Source organism: Gymnogyps californianus, chromosome Z (assembly GCF_018139145.2).
Source record: "Gymnogyps californianus isolate 813 chromosome Z, ASM1813914v2, whole genome shotgun sequence".
Classification (NCBI taxonomy): Eukaryota; Metazoa; Chordata; class Aves; order Accipitriformes; family Cathartidae; genus Gymnogyps; species Gymnogyps californianus.
Window position 1 is genome coordinate 23,623,244 of NC_059500.1, and position 26,225 is coordinate 23,649,468.

The 26,225-nt window shown below is 37.8% G+C and overlaps 1 protein-coding gene across 2 annotated transcripts in view; it reads right to left on the reverse strand.

Annotated features, from left to right (window-relative positions):
* Positions 1–26,225, reverse strand: part of MAN2A1 (mannosidase alpha class 2A member 1) — a 127,075-nt gene that overhangs the window by 8,159 nt on the left and 92,691 nt on the right. The window contains exons 17-20 of one of the 2 annotated variants that reach the window (XM_050912619.1): positions 22,539–22,672; positions 21,292–21,433; positions 17,345–17,475; positions 2,234–2,428 (exon numbers count right to left, since the gene is read on the reverse strand). In XM_050912619.1, coding sequence (XP_050768576.1) covers positions 2,234–2,428; positions 17,345–17,475; positions 21,292–21,433; positions 22,539–22,672 — 602 coding nt within the window. Of the gene's footprint in view, positions 1–2,233; positions 2,429–17,341; positions 17,476–21,291; positions 21,434–22,538; positions 22,673–26,225 lie in introns of both variants that reach the window. The other variant, XM_050912617.1, reaches the window with a different exon arrangement.

Consider the following 26,225-nt stretch of genomic DNA (forward strand, 5'->3'; position numbering starts at 1 on the left):
GCATGCTGTGACCCAGTATCTGCCCCTGAATTGGGACACCTCTCAGGGTAGATTTCGCAAGGATTTCAAAGAGTAGATTTCACGAGGGTTTCCAAGATTGTTTGCTGATAGATGCTGACGAAGAAGAAGGGGTCAAAGATGGTCTGCTGACAAATGCTGATGAAGGAGAATAGTGAGTAATTCACTACAATTAAACTTCGTGAGGTTTCTCCTTAAGATCATTTGGTACCAATAATTTATTATAACTGGTAAAGAGAGAAAAATCTCCATCTAGTTAATCTCTATACCTCTGTGTGTGTTTGTATGTGTGTGTGATTCGATTTAGGAAACTTTGTAGCGCTGATTATAGCAAATTTTATTAAATCACTCTGATAATTGGCTGATGATTAAGTATTGTTAAAAATCATACAACCTAATCTTGTGATTTACCGTAATAGCGTTAATAAATCTTAAGTTGCTGCTACCTCAAAGTCAGGTAGGATCCATAATTACTCATTCCCCGACAAATTGGCATAGTAATTTAACAGGAGATTTTCCTTACCCTTTGTATCCCTTCCATTAGGCATAAACCGTTGAACAACTCTGGGACTAAGTCTGGATCCAGCTGCACCTAGACTCCTCTCTGAGAAGGAGTTTAGAAGGCAAAGGGGTCCATTCTGAACCTTGTGACTCAACAGGAGGTTTTCCTTACCCTTGTATTAATTCCATTAGACATAAACTGTTGACCAACTCTGGGACTACAACTGGATCTAGCCGCACCTAAGCTCCATCAGGAGTTTAGAAAGCAAGGAGGTCCACTCTGAACCTTGTGACTCAATGGGAGGGTGTCCCTTACCCTTTTGTATCTCTGGTCTCTGTGTAAATCATTCTAAATCAATTCTAACTCGATTTTCCTTTGTATGTTTCTTCATGTAGTAATAGAGTGAACTCTGCCATCGATATTAAGTTGCACATTTACAAGTTTACATTAAAAATTACTTCTTACTAAAACCTTTCACAGCGATTCTTTAAGTGATCTAAACCACTCCTTCCGCAACAACTTCACACGAAGATTTAATTCAATACGAAGCTTCCTCCTAACCCTTCAAAGGCATAAGACCTGCAGAATCAAGAGTTATTCCACTCTGAAATTCAAAATAAGAAACAGTCACAGCTGAAGGAGTGTACCGGAGATTGAACTGCTAACAGAGAAAGTGTGAGAAAGTAAACTAATTCTTTAAGTTTTAAAATAAGGATTAAGACTAAAAATGAAGAACTATGATAAAACAGTAGCTAATGGCAAGTTTTGCAGATATTCTGAATATAATCTGAGGTTATTATAGGTGAGTACTTCTGCCTCAGCCACCATGGAGACTCTAAGGGAGAAGGGACAACAGTAGTTTGTAAGTATCTCGGTATGGCAGAAATAAAAAGGGATTTAATCTATGGTAACAGCACTGATGAGTGATACTGCAATACAGCATAAAGTTAATATACCCACATTTTAAAAGGTGTTGAAAAACTGAAAAGATTTATACAGGAGCTGGCGGAAGAAGGATGCACAAACAGTTCTATAGTTTATCAAACAGAAAATTGAAATATGGTGGTTACAATTGTGTAAGTTCCTTTGCAAGGAAAAAAAATACTGAGTATAGAACAGGTTTTTTGTTTGGGGTTTTTTTGGTGTGGGGTTGTGGGTTTTTTTTTTGGTAAACCTACCAGAGAACAGTTTCACAGGAACCAAGGACTGTAAGCTGATGTTAGAATAATTAAAATAGGTCTTGTATTTAGGTGAAAAATATTTTAACAATTTATTCCTATGGATGTTAAGATGTGGTAGATTTTCTTTAAGTCTTCCAAATGAAATCAGATGGGTTTAAAACTACATGCTTTACTAAAAACACAAATTATTGTACTCAGAACAGTCTAATGACCTTAAATTTAATTCTTCTTAATACAGAAGAACCTTCTGCTCTTAGACTTTGGGAACACATTGAAATGTGCCCCCTCCAGAGACAGAATAATGCACTATGCATATTATGTTGTGAAAAAACAATTCCTGTATTTTACGTTACTCAAACAGACACAAGTCTCTAGTACTTGCAGAATTAACAAAAACTAGTCATCACACTGCAGTTTATCCTATTATATTAAAAAAACCTCACAAATTACTTTCCTAGAATAAAGTATTGATTAGACTGTAATAATAAGCTATATCATATGTTTGCTCATAAAAACAGTGGTTTAACCTTACCTTTGATTGGATTGTCCTCAGATTGACTATATGCATGTCACAAGGCATGGATGACATGAGGGGAGAAAAAGTGTTTAGCATCTCTGGGACACCTGAATCTGCATATGTTGTCATTGGAATTACAGGATGATTTAAGAAAGAAGAAGTCATATGGCTAAGAAGTGAGGGAAAACTGACTGATGTCTTCTCTTCATTCTGCAAAATACAAGAGAAAATATTTGTAAAATCAAGTTAATACACCATCATGTCTAAATTTTGAAACCCATTTACTTTATATATGATTCCATTAATTTAATAGAAAATTCTAATTTATAGACGGTCCATTTAATTACTTTTGGAAACTTCTGATCATCCACTAATTCTCTTTTAGTACTTCGGTATACTTCTTGTTTTTACAAATTATTAGTACATCTTTCAAAATGATCATGAGATGACACCTCATTTTACACGGTTCCTTAGTTTCTGTGTTAGCCCTTGATGTGTAAACAATGTAGTTTAGAGAAAGAAACTAGCTACACCAGCAAGTTGCTCCTATCTATTCAGTATCTACTTGAATACTGACAGCCAGCTAGTCTTTTGCAGGCTTCCTTTTCTGCATAAATTTTCTGTCCTGTATTTCCTATCTACTTTCTTCAGATTCATCTAACTTGTATCCTACATCCGTTTTTCTTTTTAAATGTAACTTCTTAAAACTGTTTGCTGGAAGGAATTGCAACTAGCATCTTAATCTTGGTCCGCAATGCAAAAGATTTCGTTCAGCAGTTTTATTTCAACATCATGCCAGCAGAAACTGAAGGGACTCTCTTTCAAGATTTTACAAGTTTTGTACTTTCCCAAGTTTTATATTTGCGGTGCTTTTACATGGCTGCAGAAGCTGTGTAACAAATCCAAGATGACTAAGTCCTACATATTCACAACAGCCAGTTAAAGCTCCATAGAAGCCAGAAAAGAAAACAAAGGAACTTTAAAAAGACAATTTCTGTTTTAGAATGTCAGTGAAGATAAGGCAGAAATGGGTGAAAACTTATTTTGCTCTGATATTTCCTTGCATACTCAATCAGATAAATCCCTGCTTGTTTATAGTTAAACAGGTGATTTTTAGTGAAAACTTTGCAGAAAGTTTACTGAAAACATAGTATCTTAAGTACTGATATCTTAAATTTGCATTTTATGATAGGTTGAAAACATGGAAATAAAAAATAAATGGGAGATACTTAAAGCAAAAGGGAGGATTATTTATCAGTTTATAATGGACAACCATAACAGTAATTCCTGTTTTGGGGTGCGTATGCATGTATGCATATTTATTTATACCTCTGCAGTAGCATTAAATCCATCTGACAGTGTAGCAATTGAAAATATGCCAGAGCTGAATTGATGCAAGATGATAATTTCTGTTTTATTCTTGGTGCTTTTCTTAGTAATGACTAACACTTGTTTGCCTCTTTGGTAGCTACTAAGCATTGAGGTTAGTATTTTTATAGATCTATTATGACCCCCAAATTACTTTCCAAAAATGGTACCAGTTGATAGTTGTAGAGGATTACTCCTCCATGCACCTCACTACATTTATTTACATTGAATTCCATCTGCCACTTTACTGCATGCTTAATCAGTCTTGAGTCCTCCAATTCCTCAGTTAGTCTTGATTTTTTTTTATTACCTTGCACAGTTCCGCATCACTGGCAAACTTCCTTGTCATGATTTTCTTCTTTTCCAATTAAAGTATGAGCAAGCTTGCTCTAAGTACAGCTAAAGCTAAAAGTCTTCAGTTCAAGTGACTGCATCCACGCTCTACCCACACGGAAAATGTGCACATACATGTTCTTTCAAAGAAGAATTCACTGTTTCACCCCAAAAGGAACACCGTTTACTGTGTTGCCATAGATGTCTAAAGTCAGTCAAAATATTTTAACATCAGTTTTCTTACTATTAATCTTTCTTTTTTCTGTAAAATAAGTTGATTGCTTGCATCTGAGAACTTAAAAAAAGGCCCCCTAGAATATGTTACAAATTACACATGAATCAGTCAAATAATTTATTCACCCTATTATAATATTTAAAACAAAAGATGTATCAAAAGCCCTGGCAACTCGTTCCTAGTTCTAGGCATGTTACCTGAGAATGGGCAGAAGACAAAACTACTGTCCAGCAACAACAGTTATTTGAGATCAGCTTTTCATACGCACTTTTAAACAATGGCCATTCATACTCAAAGTATTTGAGATCAGTGGTTTTGCCTAAACAGAATTCACATTCAGCCATCTCCTCCTCGACTTTCAACCACTGCCTAACATACACTACAAACATGTCGAAATAAGAAGTGCATGCCCCATATACAACATAGTTCTCAACTCCAGATTTCTCAAATTCAAGGGACTCCAAGGAGTTGGAAAGAGTAAGAACTGTGAGCCTTCACAGAAACAACTTTTTTTTTTTTTTTTTTTTTTTAAAATGTTTTATCTACATGCAAATTCTCACTGTAAGACATCCCAAGTACTTACTTGGAGAAGGGCCACAGTTTGTTACGGGAAGAGTGACTGAAAAGTCATTCTACTAAGTGCAACTTTATGCCTTGAAGTACAGTGCTTGCTGAAAACAGAACTCATTTAGATGTCCTTATAATTTCAGAAACAGATGTTCCTCAGAAAATGCCACCAAGGTCATTTGAGACGAAGAGACATGTGATCTTTCTGAAAGCTTCTGTTCAATGTACAGAAAAATACTGTGCACATAAACACAAGCATGACATCCATGGGTCATAACCTCGCTCAAATCCCAGAGATCAGAAGTACAGGAAAAAATGGGAGGGAAGTTTGCATATTGGCTGACATGAAAGTAAAAAAATCGCCCACGGTAAAAATATCAGATGAATCCTCAGCCTTGTCTAGGAAAAGATAGCACAAGGCAGGTCAATCTTCTAGGACTGAATCCTTCAAAGTCTTCTCTAAGGCTAACAGAAGTAATGTCAATAAAAAAGGTGGTTTTAATATAAAGATGCAGTAACATATATTGCAGTTGAGAAACCAGGAAAGATGGAAGGAAAGACACTGGAAACTTTGAAGAAGAATGCGGGTGGGAGAGAATCATTTGCTAGTAATGGGCAATGGGACGAAATTCTTAGATAACCCGTAGCAGAACCATAAAGAGTGGCTCCTCAATTCCTAGATTCTGGAAATAACTGAGGATTGCAGAGAAACACAGTCTTGAAGGACTCTGGCAAATGCTAGAACCAGAGCTGATTCAACTTGGTTCATTTTTGCTCTCACTGTGTTTCGATATTTTATCACAGGCATAAGCATTGTACTTAAGCATTATCCACTTTGAAACTTTGAAAAGCTGCAGTAAGACTTAGGTGGAGATTTCATCTTGAATCTTGTATTCCCGCATCTGGAATGACAGTCAGCTTTGGATGACTGTACCAACAGAAGAAGTGCAGTCATTCAGTGAATCTGTGTAATGGCAATGGGAATGGAGAGTACAGCAGGTGTCAAAAGCTGCCAGGAGACCAAGGGAAGAGGGGTTTTGCAAACTCTGTGAAGACAATGCTATCACAGAAGATCCAGAAGGGACACTTCAAATCGCACTCCCCTCTAGGTACATCACAGTCACGAAAGGATTGGAGTATGTTTTTCCCCTCTCAATCTAGTGATCCAAAATTTAAACAGGACTCTGGGGAAAGAGAGAGATGGGAAGGGTTTGCACATACAGACAACACATTTGGAAGAATAGTTAATCTATATGCATATTCACTATGGGGGTGGCTTTCAGCAGTACCCTGCTGATGCTAAGTCAGAAGACATAGTCCCACAGTCTCCATCTAATTAAAGTACTGCTTTCTCAAAAGTGGCATTATTTCCTCAACTTCAATGACAGTGCTTAGCACTCAAAAGTGTGAATGGAGCTCCAATGGCAGCCTTACAAACATTATGTACTGGCAAGATTCTAACGAATGCCACTGATATAGCTGAGTGCTGGCTCAATGAGCTCTAATCAAAGCAAATACTGCCTGTTTAAACTACGTTACGCCACATTAATATACAGTTATCCAACTGAAAGCTAACCGTGTTGAAATACAGCCCCTTGAATGACTGTGCAATAGATGTAAACAAATCCTCATATAGGATCTTTCCTCGTCATCGAAAGTAAGGTGAATAACTCTAAACTTTTAGTTTTGAGGAAAAACAAACAAACCAACCAACCACACTCCAGTATAACCTCAGGTTACAATTTGCAACAAGTTCTAAGAATGACCTCATCTACAAAATGTGCCCTTATATCAGAAATGAGCTATTTTATTGATAAATGGAGGATGGAACAGATTAAGAAAAGATTCAAATGGTTTTCTGGTAAGAGTTTAAATTGAGGAACTGAGGTCCTTAATTAGAGGGGAAAACCACTAATTGGACTCTTCAGAAATCATTTAGTAATTGAATGGAAGAAAGAAATGGAAAATACTGTAGAGAAGAAAGTAAAGCTAAAGCAGTTGATAATTGGACTTCAGTTGAGCTAACAGAGAAACAATTAACTTTTCAACACAGACAAGTAGTCTAAAATTTCCCATACAAAAGTAAGGAAAGGAAACTGAGGCAGACAGAATATCAAATCACAAATCTTGACTATTTAGTCCTCCTCTAGACTGTTCTCTGCTATGAACAACCCTAGTCAGGAAAGAAATTTAATTGTAACTCCAAAACCCCACCAGCATCCAAACTATCTGATCAAACATGTTGAAATGTAGACGCTGACTTCGCATGTCAGTGCATTCAGATAAAATCTGGAAACAGATAGAATTCTGGGCCTGCTAAATCAAGGGACGCAGATCAAAATAGTCTGATACCAAACCACCTGGACTACTCCTGGAAGGAAAAAGTCTCTCACTCTCTTTCATGTTGTGTGAGGAAACAATTTTTATCAACTTTCTCTGTCACAGGTTCAGAAAACCAACTGGCAGCACTCTTCAAAGAAGAATGTTTCTGGATGGGAAAATCTAATCTGTGGAGTAAAAAGATTCTTCAGAGCATCTCTAGTCCCAAAACATAGGGAGACAATATTATTAAATATCTCTCAATCATATCTAGCAACTGACAGCAACCGAGATGGTCAGCCAAAGAATCTAAAGCTTCCCAAAGACAAATATGTAAAGAAAAATTTTCTTTCTGTACAATCCAAAGATTGACAATCCATCTGCATGTTTGATGAGATGCTGCTTCTACTTGAGAAACTAGTTGGGTAATACTGTGTTAGCCTGCTTATAGGTGAGAAACAAATGGCAGACAACATCATTGACTATGTGAATATGCAGTTTTACAACACATGACAAAAATAAGTGACAGGTAAGGACAGATGCCTTAGCTTTAAAATTACATACATTCTTCCCCAAATGCAAACATCTTGAATCCTTAACTACATAGAGTGCTCCCCACTCCCCAGGAAGGAGGTGTCTGTAAACAGGAAGAGAGTGAGAAAATTGCACAACATTCTTGGACACACATTGCCCTAAAGCTCCCAACTTGGAAGAGAAATTCAGATTTTATTTGGGCCTGATACTAGTCAAATTCATGAGATTGACATCAAGCAGTAAATGGTTTCAACTTAGTTGCAGGCTTTACACGCAAGACTGCCTGGCTGTTACCTCACCAAGTGAAAATCAGATACACTTGCTTTAAATTCATCCAAAGTTGCACATTGTAATACAAAAAGAATAATCACAGTCTGACAAGTTCTGAAAGTCCTCCAGATATGGATGTATCATTCCTTTTCTTCTGAGGTCAATGTCTGGAGCTAGATTTTTTGTGTGCCTGTAAAAACTCCTAGTGCTTTTGAGAAGGAAAGGAGAAGGATGTTAGATAACGGGGCTTACGCCCATAATACAACAAATAGCAATTAGTCACTGATGAAAATTGAATTAATTCTTCTGAGGTGAATAATTCCTTTCAAGTGTCCAAAAGTGCAATGCTGATGTAACCACGTGTCAAAGAACACACTGACCATCACTTCAAACAGCTTTCAAACTGGCTAGTGGTTGCAGAGCAAATTTTGTATGGAAATCAAATACGGTGATAGGAAGATCTTCTCTAAGCAGTGGGATTCAGAACACCTAAGACCTCAAAGCTGCACAAGAATCTTCAGCAGAACAATCTTCAGGTAATCTCTGTAAAAAAGCCGGTCCTCTACAATGAATTAGACTTTTAGGGAGGCCTAGTGTGGTGGATTGACCCTGGCTGGATGCCAGGTGCCCACCAAAGCCGCTCTATCACTCCCCCTCCTCAGCCAGACAGGGGAGAGAAAATAAAACGAAAGGCTCGTGGGTCGAGATAAGGACAGGGAGATCACTTCATCAATTACTGTCATGGGCAAAACAGACTCGACTTAGGGAAAAAATTAATTTATTACTAGTCAAATCAGAGCAGGATAATGAAAAATAAAACCAAATCTTAAAACACCTTCTCCCCACCCCTCCCTTCTTCCCAGGCTTAACTTTACTCCTTATTTTCTCTACCTCCTCCCCCCCAAGCGGCACAGGGGGAGAGGGAATGGGGGTTTGGGTCAGTTCATCACACGTTGTTTCTGCCGCTCCTTCCTCCTCAGGGGGAGGAGGACTCACACTCTTCCACTGCTCCAGCGTGGGGTCCCTCCCACGGGAGACAGTCCTTCACGAACTTCTCCAAAGTGAGTCCTTCCCATGGGCTACAGTTCTTCACGAACTGCTCCAGCGTGGGTCCCTTCCACGGGGTGCAGTCCTTCAGGAACAGACTGCTCCAGCGTGGGTCCCCCATGGGGTCACAAGTCCTGCCAGCAAACCTGCTCCAACGTGGGCTCCTCTCTCCACGGGGCCACGGGTCCGTAGGTCCTGCCAGGAGCCTGCTCCAGCACGGGATTCCCACAGGGTCACAGCGTCCTTCAGGCATCCACCTGCTCCAGCGTGGGGTCCTCCACGGGCTGCAGGTGGATATCTGCTCCACCGTGGACCTCCATGGGCTCAGGGGGACAGCCTGCCTCACCATGGTCTTCACCAGGGGCTGCAGGGGAATCTCTCTGCTCCGGCGCCTGGAGCACCTCCTCCCCCTCCTTCTCCACTGACCTTGGTGTCTGCGGAGTTGTTCCTCTCACATCTTCTCACTCCGCTCTCTCTGGCTGCAACTCCAACTCCCCTGTAACTTCTTTTCCCTTTCTTAAATATGTTATCCCAGAGGCGCTACCACTGTTGCTGATGGGCTCGGCCTTGGCCAGCGGTGGGTCCGTCTTGGAACCCGCTGGCATTAACTTTATCGGACATAGGGGAAGCTTCTAGCAGCTTCTCACAGAAGCCACCCCTGTAGCCCCCCCGCTACCAAAACCTTGCCACGCAAACCCAATACACCTAGATAAATTGCAACCAGAAATAACAGCCACAAATGTGAGTACTGAACAGGCAGCTATCCTGAAATCTTACAAAGACTATAAACAAGAATATTGATGCCAGATTATTTTCTGCTATACTAGAGCATCAGTCTTTCCTGAAATCCTGGGGGGGGCAAAAATCCTGAAAAATATTAGGATTAGATCTGCCTCAATTGCTTGTATATACATTTTTGTCAACACTGACATATTCATCAGTTACGTTACAGTTTTGCACATCAAACCATAAATTCTTTTGGCAATATGTTTCAAGTCCTTTATTGAGAACCATGACCTGGAATGCTTAGGGTTTTTTGATAGCTATTGAAGTGACCAGCAAAGGAGGACTCAACTGAGCAGACAAAAACTAGTATTATCTCTTTACCTCAGGGAATGGAAAATTTTCTATCAATTCACTTGGAGGCTGTTACACTGCAAACGCATTTCTGTCACACTAGGTGAAAAGGGTCCCTGGAGGCTGACTATAGAAGAAATGAAAATTCTGAGGCACTGTAAAATATTCACGAGGCTGTGAGTTGGTTCAGAGTGACTCTAAAATAAACCACAGAGTTTCTGTACTGCCTGTGGATTCTTAGCTGGCAGTGAGGCTGCAGGTGAGGAAACCTGGGACTGCTACAGGTAAACAAAAGCAGGGAAATTTGGACCCACAGGAGGAGTTCTTCGCAGTCTGCTAGAGCCAAATTTGGTAGTCTCTGTAGACCAGGGGACTCCTCTCATCCCAAGCTGATAGATGGGAGCCTGCTGTGGTTCTGCTCCTCCAAGACCAGGCAGGAGAAAGGCAGAGCATGTATTCCCAATAGGCATGCACACACACACACAGCCAGCCATACAAGTGAGCAGAGAGCAGCACCTTTACCAGCACCCACATAAACACAGAGCACTCGGGTAACACGAGCAGAACAGACAACCTGAACCTCATTGTGCCCTCCAGCAGATCAGGTCTGAAGTTCACCAGTCAAAGATCCTCACTTTCTTCATTCAAAGTACACTCAACAACCACTGATCCCTCAAAAATCAGTGTGGACTTTAAGTCTGCCTGATATCCAGGCCTGGACCTTAGGCCCCTTAACCATTCACCAGCTCAGACTTCATGTCCTTCCAGGTGCCGGCCCCCTACCTGTCAGCTTGAAGTTTGCTAACAGTTTACATGCACACACAGAAAATAAAGGTCTTGCCAGCAACTGGCAGCCAGTTGCACTGGTCCCTCAATACCATGGTCTCTCACTCTCCAATAGCTGACACACAGACCTCTTATTCTACTTGCTTCCTAGTCTTACCTGAAGTTGGCTAATGGCTCACACAGATTCAGAAAAGGTGGTGCACTTGCACAGAAACCAGAATTAGTAAGAATACAGGATAGGCTGTGGTGATCAAGCACTGGACTTGATCAGACCCTTTTATGCCCCTTTTACCCCTATTTTTCCCACTTGTTCCTCCTCAATCCTTCTCTTTCCCCTGCTATGTCCCTTCCACTGAGCACCCCGTACCAAGCCTTTTTTTTTTTTTTTTTTTAAAACAAGTCCAAAATTCTCTTCCTCCTCCAAATCCTATAAGTCCTGAACCCCTTTAAGCAATAATGCCCTTAGTCTGCATAAAGTGATTTCTACTGAGTCGCCTTGTTGGCTTTCGCACCAGGAACAATCTAATCTTCTTCCTTTCATGGTCCCAGGAGCAGCCAGTTCAGTGTACTCCACTCCTCCCTGGTTAGGTTCCTTCGCTTCCTCCACCTATCGCTGTTTCTTCGATGACTGTCAGGTCCTTGCATTTAATTTAGTTAAGTCTTTAATCAGATGCCATAATAGCAATCATGTTCTCTAAACAGATCATTTGGAGAACAGCTGCTCGCTAGTCTACAGAAGAGTGCAGATGGCAAGGAAAGTAACTAGTCATCATGACCATAAGCACACCACCATAATTACCAAGGTTAACAAATATGCAGCCATCAGTACAGTTGGATGAAAGGGATCACAAAAGCAGACAGACAGCATGACATGCTTTTCTCAACAATAGAATTATTTTATACTTTAGTTATAGCCTCTCCCACCAATTTTATTTCTTCTCTTCTAATTCTTCTTATAGTGTTTATATTGTTCAATAATGGTGCAGGAGGAAGGAGGAGGGACTTAATGCCTAAATAAGTAACCCATGCTAGAGTTGTGGAAAGGACAACAGTGCTAGATTTTGTTTCCTGTTGACTGGGAAGAGCTTATCCTGTTCCTGATGATGGCAGAACACAGTGATCAGAAATTTTCTGGAGTTCTGCATTGATGAGGAAGTAGTCACCAAACTGATGATAAAGACAGAAACTACATGGTATCTCCTAATTTTTGTCCTCTAGAAAGGCTATCTGCATTGGAAGTCTGCTGCTCATGTGAAGTTCTTGCTGCTGATGGAAACTGCTTGCTCCACGTGCAAGGAGATTTTCACTTGAGAAGACAAGAAGCAGCTGGACTTGCAGCCTTTCTCCCTCCTTTAAGAAGGATTCTGCCCTACCATCAGAGCTTGCAGGAGGAACAAGTAGGCCTTCCTAGAATTGGTGATACAGAAAGGTTTAAATTTAAGACCTCAAACTGCACCAGCTCAGATAAGCTCAGAAAAGACCTTAGAGAGGTCTACCCTCCCGCTTTGGTGAATTATATGGGCTAAAAGTGGAGAGACCAACCTTGAATACTCTGCATACTACTGAAGTAAAACACTTTCTTTCTAAACAGAGCTGGCAGACAGTACGCACAAACGAAGACAAATAAAAACAACCAAAGGAAAGTAATTCACTGTAGAGATGGACATACATACACAAAAAAACCCCACAAAAGAGACAAAGCTGTAAGTCCAGAAATCAGAGGAAGGCAGTCCTCTGTACTACCTACTTCACCATGAGCCAGCTACGAGTGCCTGCTGCCCTGTTGTAGGGTGAGAATATTTATTCCCTGCAGCTTTGGACATTATCACATGAATGGAGCTTGGAGACAAATCTGTCTTTATTTAGAACCTCTCTGCAACACATCTTTGTCACAGTGTCAAGAAAAAACAGTATTTGAAAGAAATTAAGCTGTAAGGTGCCCTGGCATAAAAACTTTCCACTGGCCTGAAAGCAGATAGTATTTGTAGATAAATAAAAGATAGAAACACTGATCTTGAGCAGCAGACAAACTTCCAGCATAAGAAATATAGTATCATCTATATAGTAGTAGCAGTAATGATAATTTAAATGTAGTGTTTTAAGCAAAGCTGTAAAGAACTAACACATTACCTGAATCTCTCTTCAAATGAAACAAGAAATAAGTGTACCTCCCTTACTAAATATATGTGGCAAGACTCTAAAGATGTATTGTGTTCTGTGAGAGAGGAAGAGAGGGAAATGTCTTTTTTTTTTTCCTGTGGCCACCATAAAACCCCAAAACTTTTAAGTTCAAGATTTTGTATATATTTAACGAGTTCACTATGGTAGTCATAACTAAAAATGATATTAGAATACCTGACGTTGTCACACGGGCTTCAAAATCCTTCTAAATGGTAGCAGTTAAGCCAATGTAGAGTTTCAGCTTTTTTGAAACATCAAGTTAATTATGGTCGTTAAGGTGTGGTTACACATAGCATGGCAATGCACAGTATAGTATATAGCTACTAGATGAAATGTACACATGCGTTATAAATATGCACATCAAGGAAGTGGCAAATGTAACTGAATAATCAGATAGAAATGGCTATATCACCAAGCATATATTTTCAGAGAAAGTGATTATTGACAGATATTTAATAAGAAAATGAGAGTAGTTGTATGTGGTGGAAGAAAAGGAGCTTGATTATTTGACTGCCACATATTTGTGATTTTATTAACTGCCTGTATCATTATTTCTTTAAACAACCTCCCCCAAACCATAGCAGCTATTTGAACCATTGAATCCTGGCTTTCTGCTTGAGACTAGGCTATAAATCCAGCTATATAAATTGAGCAAGTCAAGGCAAGGTATGAAATAGGAATCTGAAGAAGAAAGTGTGTGCCTGGCATGGCATCTTTACTCCAGCTGTGTCATTGATGAGATAAAGATATTACCACTTCCTATAAATCCTATTTCATTCATATTCTTATACTAATATAAAACACTAAGGCCCAGAAAGTAAAAAGATATCAATGCTTATTTTTAACAAAACTTATAAAAAATGTAAAATAAAGAGTCTATATTTTCAAAAATAAAGAAACATTTACTCTTTTGACAAGCAAGCATTGATAACTGTACACAGTTTCATTCTCAACTAAATAATAATCCCTTCAATTTAAAAATGAAGTACATTCAGTTCTTGCTTAACAATCTGAGGAAAAAGAAGAATGAATATTAGGAGAGAAGTCAAACAGATATGCAGAGCCAAAAAATGCTTGCAAGGACAAAACGAACATATAAGCAGAATCAGTTACATCTAGTAGGAGGAGAAAAAGATGTATATAGAAACTGTATCAAAACACAGTAACAAGATCAACAGAGGTCTGAGGGACAGAGTTGTCAATAAATCAGGTGAGTATAATGTAAAGTGAAATGAGATTTGCCCAGCTCTTACTACATACATAGCTTACTTCATAAACAATACTGTCATTCTGAATACACCTTTTGTAGTATCCATCTTAGGGGGAAGAAAAATAAATAAAAAACTTAAGCAAACCAAATCAACCTGAAATCTTTTGCACAGAGGCAATATCAGCAGGAGTGTTTACTACTGGCTAGATGAGCTAGAATTCAATAGCCAAAAAACAGGTAACATTAGGATTAGGGACTTAGTAGAACACAGGCTACCTGAGTATGCTAGCAATTATTAAGAATTCTACCTACCCACTGGACAGGTTAATCTTATACTTCAGGACATTCATATGGTTTGACTCTGCCATTAAAATATACTGTTCAGGGTGGGGCTGGCGAAGGAAAAAAGTATTTTGGAGATGTAAATTAAAAGAAACTTTTGGTTGATATTGTCATAACCAAAAAACTCCACAGTAATTATACCAAAGCGATGCACATTTATGTTAATTTTAAAGAACTGCACATCCTACACTTCACACACTCTCCTTTTATGGGGAAGTTTCCCAAAGAGCAGAAAAAATCCTGTTCTTCAGAACTGTTTTTGAGAAAAGACAGAATGAAATATTTTGGAATATGCTTTAGGAAAAGCTTGTACTGGCAAAGATGCCAAGTGATCAAAACTCTCTCCTCCTGTAGCTTCCATGGTTCCTCAAGTCAATAACAAAACAGGGCTTGACAACAAAATTAGGGTCAGTGTATGAGTCACACTGCAGCCGATTAAATATATAAACTGCATATAATTCCTTCATAATTTTTCTGACAGGGCTATTTTTACCACCTTGTGAGTAACAATGCACTAAAAAAAAATATGTTTGTACATTTAACAGAACAGAAAGAAAGGGGACTACTACCCTTCCTTACTTTAGCACATCTGAAACAGTTACATGAATCAGAAAATGCTACTGATGTTCAGATAAATTTTGAAAAACAAAATGCTAGAACACTCTTAATATAGCAAAGGGGAATTCCAGATATAACACCAGAAAGATAATGTTTCCTTAAAACATCTTGCTTGGCTCCTGGGGGTTGTGCACACTGCATCAGTTGTGCCAACAGCACCTCTTTGACTGTGCCCGCTCCCCCATAGCTTTGATCCCCCTTCTTTTCAAGTCCCTGCAAAAGTGTATAAGAACAAACTGCCCTTAAAGGCAGCTATTGAAAACCATTATAAGCTCAGCAGAAAGGGTCAGGGGGAAGGAAGGTAGCTGCTGGAACACAGGTACCCAAAACAGCTCAAAGATTTTTTATTGTAGCAGGTAATTGTCCCTTCTCCTTTGAAAGATTCGCAGCAACTTGCACAGAATCTTTCAAAAACGGAGGAAAGGAAGAGGATTTTAATAAAAAAAGGGAAATACATTGTTATTCTACTGAGCTGATGTCTGACTAGTATCCTAAACAAACTGGTAAATGTATGCAAAGACACATGTAAACGTTTCACTAACCAGATAATCCCAGAGTTGTTTCCGCTGCCTTTGTTCTAATTGAGGTAACCTCAAACTATTTTCCAAAGGAGTGTTTTGGTTTGAAGCAGCAGTACTGTTCTGAAATTAAACTTACAGCCAAACCCACTTAACCAGGCACTGTGCTAGTTTGCAGAGGAGTCTCAGTGTGCATGGACTAGTTTTCTTGTAGAAGGAAGTAACCAAGAAGCTCCCCTGGAGGTATGCACGAAACGTGCTCTAACCCTTCACATCTCCATTACGGTCTAAATGGATGACTAATCCTTTGGACAGTTTTTTAAGTCTATTCTGACACAAAAATAGACCTGCTTTGAGCAGGGACTGGACTAGAAGACTTCCAGAGATACCTTTTAGTGAGTTATTTTATGGTTCTATGGAAAATACCAAGACTGCACACAGTGTCAATGCAAGCACCATGGCACTAACTGATTTGATCTGCTCCTGTTGCTTCAAATTATTTGCTAATGTAAACATAGATTTCCATGTCCAATAATTCTTACTTACCAGCCTCTCATTCTAATTTAATACAACACAAATTACCCTGGGTACTAGAGAAATTTTCTGTGGCAGTATAGATCTCTCTGAAGGTTTCCTGTTGTGAAGGTAGATTAACCTGTGCGATGCTCATTGTTGTCAAAGCTAGACTGCTGCAGAACTCAAGTTGGCTTCTTTCAAGTTAGCTCAGATATTTGCACACCACACTGATAAATGCAGTTAATACGCTGCCTGTGTCATACAGGATGAGGAACAAGAAAATCATAATGACATGTACAATGTGAAAAACACACTGTCAATCATTAAGTGGTGGAAATTAGCTTTAAGCTTGATGTTATCAACCTCTTACAGTGGTTAATGATATCCATTATAAACCAGAATTAATTCAAATTTATCTGCATATTCATTAGTAGCTCAGTATACAACCTCTCATCTTTAGCTATGTGATGATTTCAAAATATACTCAGTGCTGTCATCATGATTCTACTGCCTCAATATGAAGATGTACTTATTTTGTCCTTCTCAAAAATGATAGAAAAAAAGCAAAGAGGGAAAATGCAAAGAACTGAAAGAAAATTGAAGAGTTATTCAAAAGACTAATACAGAAAAAGGTGAACTGAAATGATCTGTGCAAGTAAAAAAAAAAACCCTTAAAACAAAATGGTCTCAACTTTCCCAGAATCATAATGAAGTGAGAAGGTTTATATGTCTGACATCTAAATATTTCCACTTAAATCTTACTTCCTAAGAAAATTAAATTTATAAGATGTTTTCTCTTTCCACCCATTCATCCAAAATAATTTGTCAACCTTTGTCCAGATTCAGTTAACTTTGTTAAGAAGCAGAAGTCTCGCTAATTAGCATTTTTTACAAGCTTCCTCAATAAAAAAAAAGAAAAAAAAAAATAGAAAGAAAAAAGATGAGACTTCCACAACAGTACCCCAGTCATGTGTTGAAGCGTCAGTGAGAAAGCAGACACTGCATGTATTTGTGTGAGGAATAGTGAAAGATGAAGTCTTTACGATGAGAATACGCAAGCAAGCTGACAAAACTCCCTTGGAAGCTATGTTTCCTTAGTTCTACGCTTATAGAATAATTTCTTTACTGAGTTCACTGCTGCTGCAACAGAAATAAATATTTATATCTTAATTAGCCAGAAAAATCCAGACAGTGCATCCTACCACATCTGTTCCATGTCTTCTTTCCAGCAGAAGTCGGAAGTTATTAGCTGTAATCTTGTTATCTTGGACACCTTGTCCAAGGCCACGGTTGTCATCCTGCATAAGTCGACGATCCATGATCACTTCCAACTGACCTGAAAGAGCAATACAAGGATTATACAGGTAACAAGAATATGTAAAGCTTCTATTAAACATAAGAAAAATACCCTGAAAGTTATAAAGAATCACAATTTTTCTCTTGTGTGCAGAAGAGTAATAGCAGATCAATATTGTTAGGACTGATTATGAAAACAGTTAATACCTTTGGGCTTTGGCTGTTTATGACCTTCCAAAAAATTTTCACAAGCCTTTCAGCAGAAGGTCCTGCGAATTTTTAACACAGGAGTCTAAATAGAAGTTGAGCATGAAAAGTTATTACTGTTAACTATTATTTGTAACAAGGATACTTGGCACATCAAGCATCAGAGGAGAATCACCCCAAGTAGCTGCAGCTGTATGGAGAGACCTTCTGTACAGGAACTATCTTCATCTTACACTCCATAAAAGACTGCACCTACCAAATATTTTTTTTTCCTTTTTTTTGTTTTTGTTTCATAGTTCGAGGCAGAAGGAAGAACAGGTAGGCAATATAAATACTCACAATCACTCCTTCTTGTAAGGGTATTTTTACTTGTGGGAGTAGGAAAGAACTTTGCACCAGATGAACACCGGGTATGAATTTCTGTGTTTATACTGAACTGTAGCATTGCCATTCAGGATAGCTCTTTAAGTGTGACGTTAAATCATAAATAGCCTTATGGAAGATGAAGTTCATATCTTTTCAAGTTTGTATCTCCAGAGGGAAATCAGTTCAGGGCATGTAATTAAGGCTGTTACAGTTTTTGCGCATTGAATCTTCAAACAAGTGTACTTGTTTCCTAAATAAAACTGGAAGACTGAAGTACTTGTTTCCTAAATAAGAAATGCACGATTTAAGCTACTAGAAAAAGCTGCTTAGTAAGGCAGTCTCTTTCATACTTTTTCATTGTTCTACAAATACCTCTCCAATTCTCCTAAATACTTGTTCTTCCCTTCCCTCAAGTAAAAACAGATTTTGTGTATCCAGGACAGAAGTCAGCTGGCAATGACTAAGAAACAAACTACCATTTTGAACTACGGTATAAGGCTAGGATTGTGCCTCAAATTGATGGTCTTTGTGGATCACTGTACGAACATGGGCTGACAGGTATGATAAGACTCTGAAAAAAGCTAGAACCATAATAAGAAGGACAAACCTATGATAAACTTTTGTCAAAGTTTTCAAACAAAACTTAGAAGATCTAGATCCAAAACTACCTAACCGCATTTCCAATATTCTTTAAGAAGCTAGGATAATGAAGGCTGAGAAAATAAAGTTTTATGATTCTTAAGGTGACTGTGAACAGCAAATACAAACAAAATGATCGGTGCTGCTAAAGTCTGAGACAAAAACCATTTCAGAAGTGGGTCAAAGATTAAAAAAGATTGTTTTAGGGAAATTTCTGGCTTAAAAATGGTATAAGTGTATTGCATGAGGCTTCAGGACATAAGTGATCCCCGGTACACCATTAATTATCCATCAGACTGCAGGGAAGTGCACCTCCAAATGACAGTGGTGCATCCCATCTATCTGGAGATCTTCCCTGCAGCATGGAGGATAATCCACTAAGTAGTAAATTAGAGCAGAACTGGATGGAATTTACAAGGTGGAGGATGTTCAGCATCTAACATTAAAATATGATTATGCATCCAATCCCACAAATGGGAAGAGAGATGGAAAGTAGGAATAAAGTTGTGGCATATGTACTTTACAGTTTTTGATCAAGTCTCTCAGAAGCTGATGTTGAAGACTGACGACAATACAGTGAGAAATCCCACTCCATACCGCTGAGATCATCTGACAGCATGAGAGTTAACTAACTCCTCCATAGTAAGGAACCTGTCTCTAATCCAAGAATGAGAAGTGATAAATAATCAGCTGTTGATATAAAACTCAGATGGTGGGTTATGCCTTGAGACACAGTCTCAGACACACAGATACACAGCTACCGAAGGTGCTTGCCTAAACTGTAACATTTTCAGGTTTTCTTCCAGGATTCCTTTGAGATCCTGAAGAGCCTTCAAAAGAAGTGTCATGAAGCATATGACTTTCAGCAGCCACAGAACCTTCAGCTTCATTTTTGTTCTCTTTTAAGGAGTCCAGCTTGCCCTCAGGACAAAGGTAGTAAACACAGTCATTTAATGAAATATTACCTAATGATAACAAGTCAGATTAACACATTCTCCTCCTTTCTTGTAGTGGGCACAGAGTAAATACTTGATGTTGCTAACTATCTCTTAACCTTGAGTGACATAATAGACGCCAAAGAGTGACATAGTTAAGAAAGTAACGCCATGACCAGGCACAGGATACATCTTTTGCTCTTTTATTTAACTGGAGTAGGGGAAAAGCCTCTAATGTCCTCTGACTGGGTTGAAACCAATGCTCACAGAAAGCCAGTTTCTCCCTGATACTTAACTGCAATATATCAAACAGTGCTAGCCTTCCCTAACTTGAAGACAGAGAGTGGGGGTCTCTATGGACTTAGCTGTTGCATTATTCTGTGATGCAGAGACTAGGATTGTTAAAGAACAAATACAGACACTATTACAAGGTAACAGAGCCTCTGCACACTAATTTAGTTTCCAATATCTGTATAATGAGTGCTTACAAATGTTTGGTGGCGTCAAGTTCATTCACAAGATCAGGCCAAAGAGAATTTGGTTTCTAGCAATGGAAGGCATGAAAAAATGTGGTTTGGGTCTTGTATCAGGTCATCTTGGAACAAAAGGATGATATTTTCCATTATGGCTTTATTAAAGCATCCGTCTATAGCCTAGTGTTAACTCTTTGCCCTAAAATGAATTAGGTTTGCTAATACTGCCATCAATCTAGTACAGTATTCACCTTTTGTCAGAATAGACATTAGTATGACATTTTTCTGAAAGGAAACTGGGAAGTAGGTTTTGGCATAGTTTTTGATGGGCTTTTTTTCTTCTAAGTATTCATTCAGTTGTTTTTCAAAACTGTGCAAATTTAGACTCACAATGTATTACAGTAAGGAATTATACATCTTAAATTATGAATTATATACCTTATTTTGCCCACTACTTGCTAGCTTTATTTGAATGCCTCCTCATTCTGGTAGCAGTATAGACTGAACAACTGACCTCTCTTACCACCCCTCCAGGCCATTCATCATAGCCTTCTCTGCTGTGAGGGACAAGACTGCATCCCTTTTGGAATTCTTAATATGAATTGATTTTTCTTGTCAACATATTCATCAGCTCTTTTGAAGTACTCCATTAAATTTGTGAAGTATGATTTTGCTTCAGAAGAAGTATGTTGATTCTTACCCAGGGTCATTTTTATCCTTTATTTCACTAATTCTAGTCTTCAAAAGCTACTATTGTTTTCCTTGACAGGGATTTTAGGCTATACTGTGTATACCTCAAGACTAGTGCTTTCTACCCTAAAGTAAACAAACAAATCAAAAAACATGATCAGCACCACATTATCCATCTTAAGCCCTCTGCTACCAAAGCAGTTCAAACGAGAACAAACCACTTAGTTTCGCTGTTTCATCCTTGAGCTTCATCAGAGTTCTTGGGTGAAAAATACCTGGTTCTGACAATTTTTTTTGCTCATTTTGTCTTTTTTGTAATCTCTTTCCTCTGTCTCTAGTTTTAGACAGATCTTCCATTGAAGATGACAGGATGTCATGTGAGAAAAACCTCTACCTCCTCCCTTATGGACATATTCTAAAACTTGTGAGAGTTGGAGAAACCTATTTCCTTTCTTTAAATGCTAGTAGGTATGGTAATCTCTGAATGAACTATTTCAAACAATCCTGAAGGATAGGCCTTTATAATATCTATCATCTTATACTTACCATTTTTCAAGCTTGCAACACCTAGAGACTGAGCTGAATGAAGTGTCAAACGAACGCCAACATCTTGGATATAAGCCATTGTAGTCATAGGATAGATATTTGCTTGAAGAGGCAATTTGCTCATTGTCAGTCTGGGCTGGATCTGCAGTATGAACACGAACTTCAATAAAACACATTCTTTTTATGCATTTAAATTTCAAAGACCTTTTCAAGACATTTATCCCATGTGCTTTAGAAGCACAACTGGCACCAAAGCATTCACTCAACTGTATTATTTAGCTTTTTGGAGATTTGTGGCTAAAATTACCACTTTGGAAATGATAACTTCAGTGTACTTTTAGATCAAAGAATATTTAAAAAAACCTGAAAGATTCATCAAGGGAACCTACAAAAAAAGGAATAATCACAGTTTTAGAAAGAGAGAAAATTTTTTCTCCTCTGGAGAGCAAGCAGTGAATAGATTCAAGGTAGCAGAAAAGGAATTGTTGGTTTATAATGGGAACTTATTAAAGTGTTAGTGGAATTCTGGAATGGTGCATGACAAATGAGTAGTAGTATTAAAATTATTTTCATGTTTAAATATTCACTTTACTGTCTCCAGTAAAATGCAGTACTACACACTAACTGGAAAAACAGTAGTCTCTTACTCAGCAGGTATGGTTTTCAATGTATTTGCAAAACTATTTTTAGCGAGGAAGGAAGGTAAGGAAAAGAAAATTTTCTCTCTTTTGTGTGTGCTGCAGAGTCCAAGTTAAGAATATAGTCACACTGTATTTCATCAGATGCATTACCAATAGAACAAGTTATTACACTCCAAAAACACATCACTTATTTCCACCACAGCAGCAAGCAGTTGTTCTCTAGGTCTGAGATGCTGGACCTTATGTACTTCTAGGGTTGTGCTACCCAAAGGGCTCTACTTAAATAGACAAAGCAGAGGGGAAAGAAGGCATACAGATATACAAGCAACAACATGGTGGCTTGTCATAACTTGCTGTATTAGAATTCTTATGTTAAAAAGGATATAAAGGAGTATTTAACAAACACCTTGAAAGAAAACAGTTGCTACTTCATCTGGTCTAAATAAAATTTTATAAATTGATACATTTTTAAAGCTTTTCTCCTTTTAAATTAGTGGAGTTTAACAGGAAAGTTTGATTAATATGACTCAAACTCTTGACAATCAGAAGTATTAAGACAGTCAAAAACTGAGGCCTAGGCTTTTATAATTAATAGACAATAATTACCTGATATCCATTAAGATCAGTATAGAATCTATTTTGACTGTTTATGTCAGATGAAATTCTCATTGCAAGCTCACGATTATATTCTCCTCTAATATCCACAGTATTGGAAACTTCAAGAGACTGGCCTTCCAAACCTACATGAAAAAGATGCATTTAAAACCTCTCAATTTTTAAAAGCGATTGCCACATATGTAAGAATGACTATGCTCCCAGAACACAGTGATCTAGTTTCCCCCTGCTAGTTTTCCTTTTATGTTATATCTAACCAGGTATTTGAAGCCAGTTAGTTATGTACCATATGATGCAGCAGTACTTCTAATTCAGTAGTCATTGAACAGACACTCTGAAACCTTCACTGAAGTAGAACAGAAGCAATTCATGATAAGAACCAATGTGGGTTCTGGTAAATCAGTAGGAAACAGCACACTACTGTTAAGTGCTGTCTTTAGCAGGAGCTAATACGCTGGAGCAAGACCTAGCCATTCACTTCTCCCGTTGACTCTCATGCAGCTGTCACCATTCACAGACAAGAATGAAGTTACCAGCTTCTTGACAGCAACTGTTCCACTAAGCAAGAAACCGGTCAGCTGTTTTAACCAAAACAGGGAGAATCTTCTCTAAGGACAGTGAATTAAGAAATCGCACACTGATATGACCACAACCAGGACACAAGTCTTGATGACAGGGAAAAGATGCCTACTTATTAAAAGAAGGATTAAGTATCTGAAAATGCAGACAGATGTTCAATGAGATTCTTTTCTACAGTGCCTCACACTGAAAATTAAATACGTTTAACAATAACCTGACCTTTTCAAACAGTTCGAGACACACTTTGGACTGGAATCATACCATCAGTCAGCATGACCACTTCTACCCTTTCTGTAGTCTAATGCGACTAACAATAGTGAAAAGAATTCTGCCAAGTAGAACAGAGATATGAAATATCTCTTTGTAGTGAGATGAAATTACATTGTGCTTGTCTGATGGACTGTAAACAGAAGATGGTAGAAAGTGAGGTACTGATTAACCAACTTAGTCCTTTAAAACTAGAAGACAGTATTTAAAAATCTTAGATACTAAATTTTTTTTTTTTTTCAACAGTTCACTGTATGTCAAGTCACAAGACCCAGAGGCATGCTTATCAGTTTGGGCTCCTGAACTGTAGAATCTTTTGCAGAAGGACAAAATATCTTCGAATAACATTCCTAGATTCCTAAGCACACGGACAGAGATTAGCACAACCTCTTTTTCCTTCTACACATCTAGTTTTCAAATTTTTTTAGCAGTTCTGTTTGAGAGTATGTTGGAATAGTTTCCTTAAGATGGTCTTTACTTTGTCAAATCCTAAAATAAACACTCTGAACTTTTACACAATGAAATGCTGAAAGTGTCCACCTGCTTCAATTTTTATGCTATTATTTAGTATGTAAAATGCAGTCAGGGTTGTGAATTTGTCACCTAAATGAGGAAGATATCAAGCTCTGTATTTGTTTCCTCTTCTTTTTTAACATCTGAATGCCATCTGCAGCAACTGTTAAAATGTTAACATTTACCAATGGTTATTATACTACAGTGCTAAATGAAAAACATTCTGTTCAGGTAGTTACTTCTATTTTCCTAGACCTAGTCTGGAAAAAGTGGATCTATACGCTCCACTTCTGACGCTCTTAGTCATAGATTTTCCAACTATTTTAAAGTAGGACTATTAAAGCACGAGTACATTGAACAAGGATACAATATTTTAGTTTACAATTTTAAAATGACCAGACCATGAATTACTCTCAGCTCTTTTCTACTGCATAATTTGAGTTAATACAAAAATACAATTACAAAGGTAATGAAACATAAGAAGCTTCTGATAAAAAGATTAACAAAATCACGCTGATATCAAAACCAGATGCCAGTGGAAGCAGAAAAAGTTAAAAATCACGCATTGGTCAATTACTGAACAGAGTTGTCAAGCCAGAGTATTTTCTGTTCAAAATCAACAGAATTCTAAAGCCAAAAGTTGAAAAAGCAATGTTTTACCAAAATTGCTGAAGAAGCTGTAGGACTCGGAAGTACTGTCCAACAGTTGGATTAGCCACACAATCAGGCTTTCCACCCCCTGGCAAACAGGTAGGTTACAATAGGAGTATCAGGTCTTTATTTAAAAACAAAATGTATGTATACACATACACATATTTATTTCTCTCCACGTGCTTTGTTACTGTACATATCTAGTAAGACTTCAAGATACCTTCTTTTAATTGAAGTAATGCTATATAAATAACTTCCCTTACAAAGCCCAGGAAACAGACCTCAGCAAAACAATGAAGCAAGGTCATCAATTCTTAAACTTTAAAAAAGGTTATTTCATATGAAGAAATTAAAATGCACCATAAAAGCAGGCAGAGTAAATATATAAAACAATTGCATCATTTTTCCTTGTAAAAGCTGGGAACATGGTACAGGACTTCACCATGACGACTGGATAGGTAATGGTGTAAGTATTGAAACAGCGTGATGAATTAAAGATTGTAAAAAAAAAAAAAAGGAGAAAAAAACTAGACAGTGCATTCAAAATGAAAGACAAACTTAGGTGTTAGGAATTGGCATGCAAGTGATTTTCACTGACAACTCATTTTCTGTGAACTGTGAAATGGAAGTATAATACTTCTGGTAGGCACTTACTAATGAATTAAAGAAAAGGCAATTATTACAAAGAAATCCATTTAAAAAAACCAAACAACCTCACCCTAACCAAAATAGAGACTTTTCAGGCTTTCTTCAGGCTTTTTCCCTTCCCATCACTATAATAAACATCCTTCTCATATAAGTTCCCTCCTTGCTAAGGAGTTTAATTTACTGAAACCCATACAGCAAAGTAACTTTCTTTTCACATTTTCCGCAATCTAGTACATCTTGACTTCAAGGTACCTTTTTTTCATCTGTTTTATATATTGGTCACATAAAACCAAAAAATGTAATCTTAAATATAAACATGTTTCCTCAGGACCTTCGACAACAAATTACTATACAACATCTTGGTTTGTATTCATAAGGAATGTGATCTAGAGTTTGATCTAGAATTACTATATCAGATGAGCTGGCAACTGAAATCTGATTGGTATATGGCATATGGGTAAACTCTAGCAACTTCAAACTTCAAAGTATACACTTATGTCATAAAAAATGAGGCATGTGAATCACTTTTAGTTCTAAGAGTTATATTACAACTAAAAAGAAAAATCAAACAGATCAGGTTTGTGCGACTGTAAAGTTGGTATTACTGGCAATACTATTTTTGAAACCTAAAAGGAATAAGGAAAAGAGCAACGGAGACTTTCAAAGTACTTATAGCTCCATTATTTGTTTTTAAAGGTGTTTAAAACAATAATTAAATATGATAAATAAGATTTAAAAACCATGCAGACAATTTTGACATCTACAGTAAAAGTAATCCTAATACAAAACATGTTTAAGTTCCTTCAAGGGTTGAAAATATTAGCCAATGCTTCTGTATTTCAGAAAAATTCCAGTAGAGTAAATACAAATAGATGAACAACTGAAAATGTGCGTTTCCTACTTCAATTACAAAAAGATACACTTAAGCATTTTAAGTCAAGTTTCTACAGGAAAATAAGTTTAATACAATTGCACCATGATTTCCTCACTCTTTTACATTTTTCACTGGCCGACTTAATC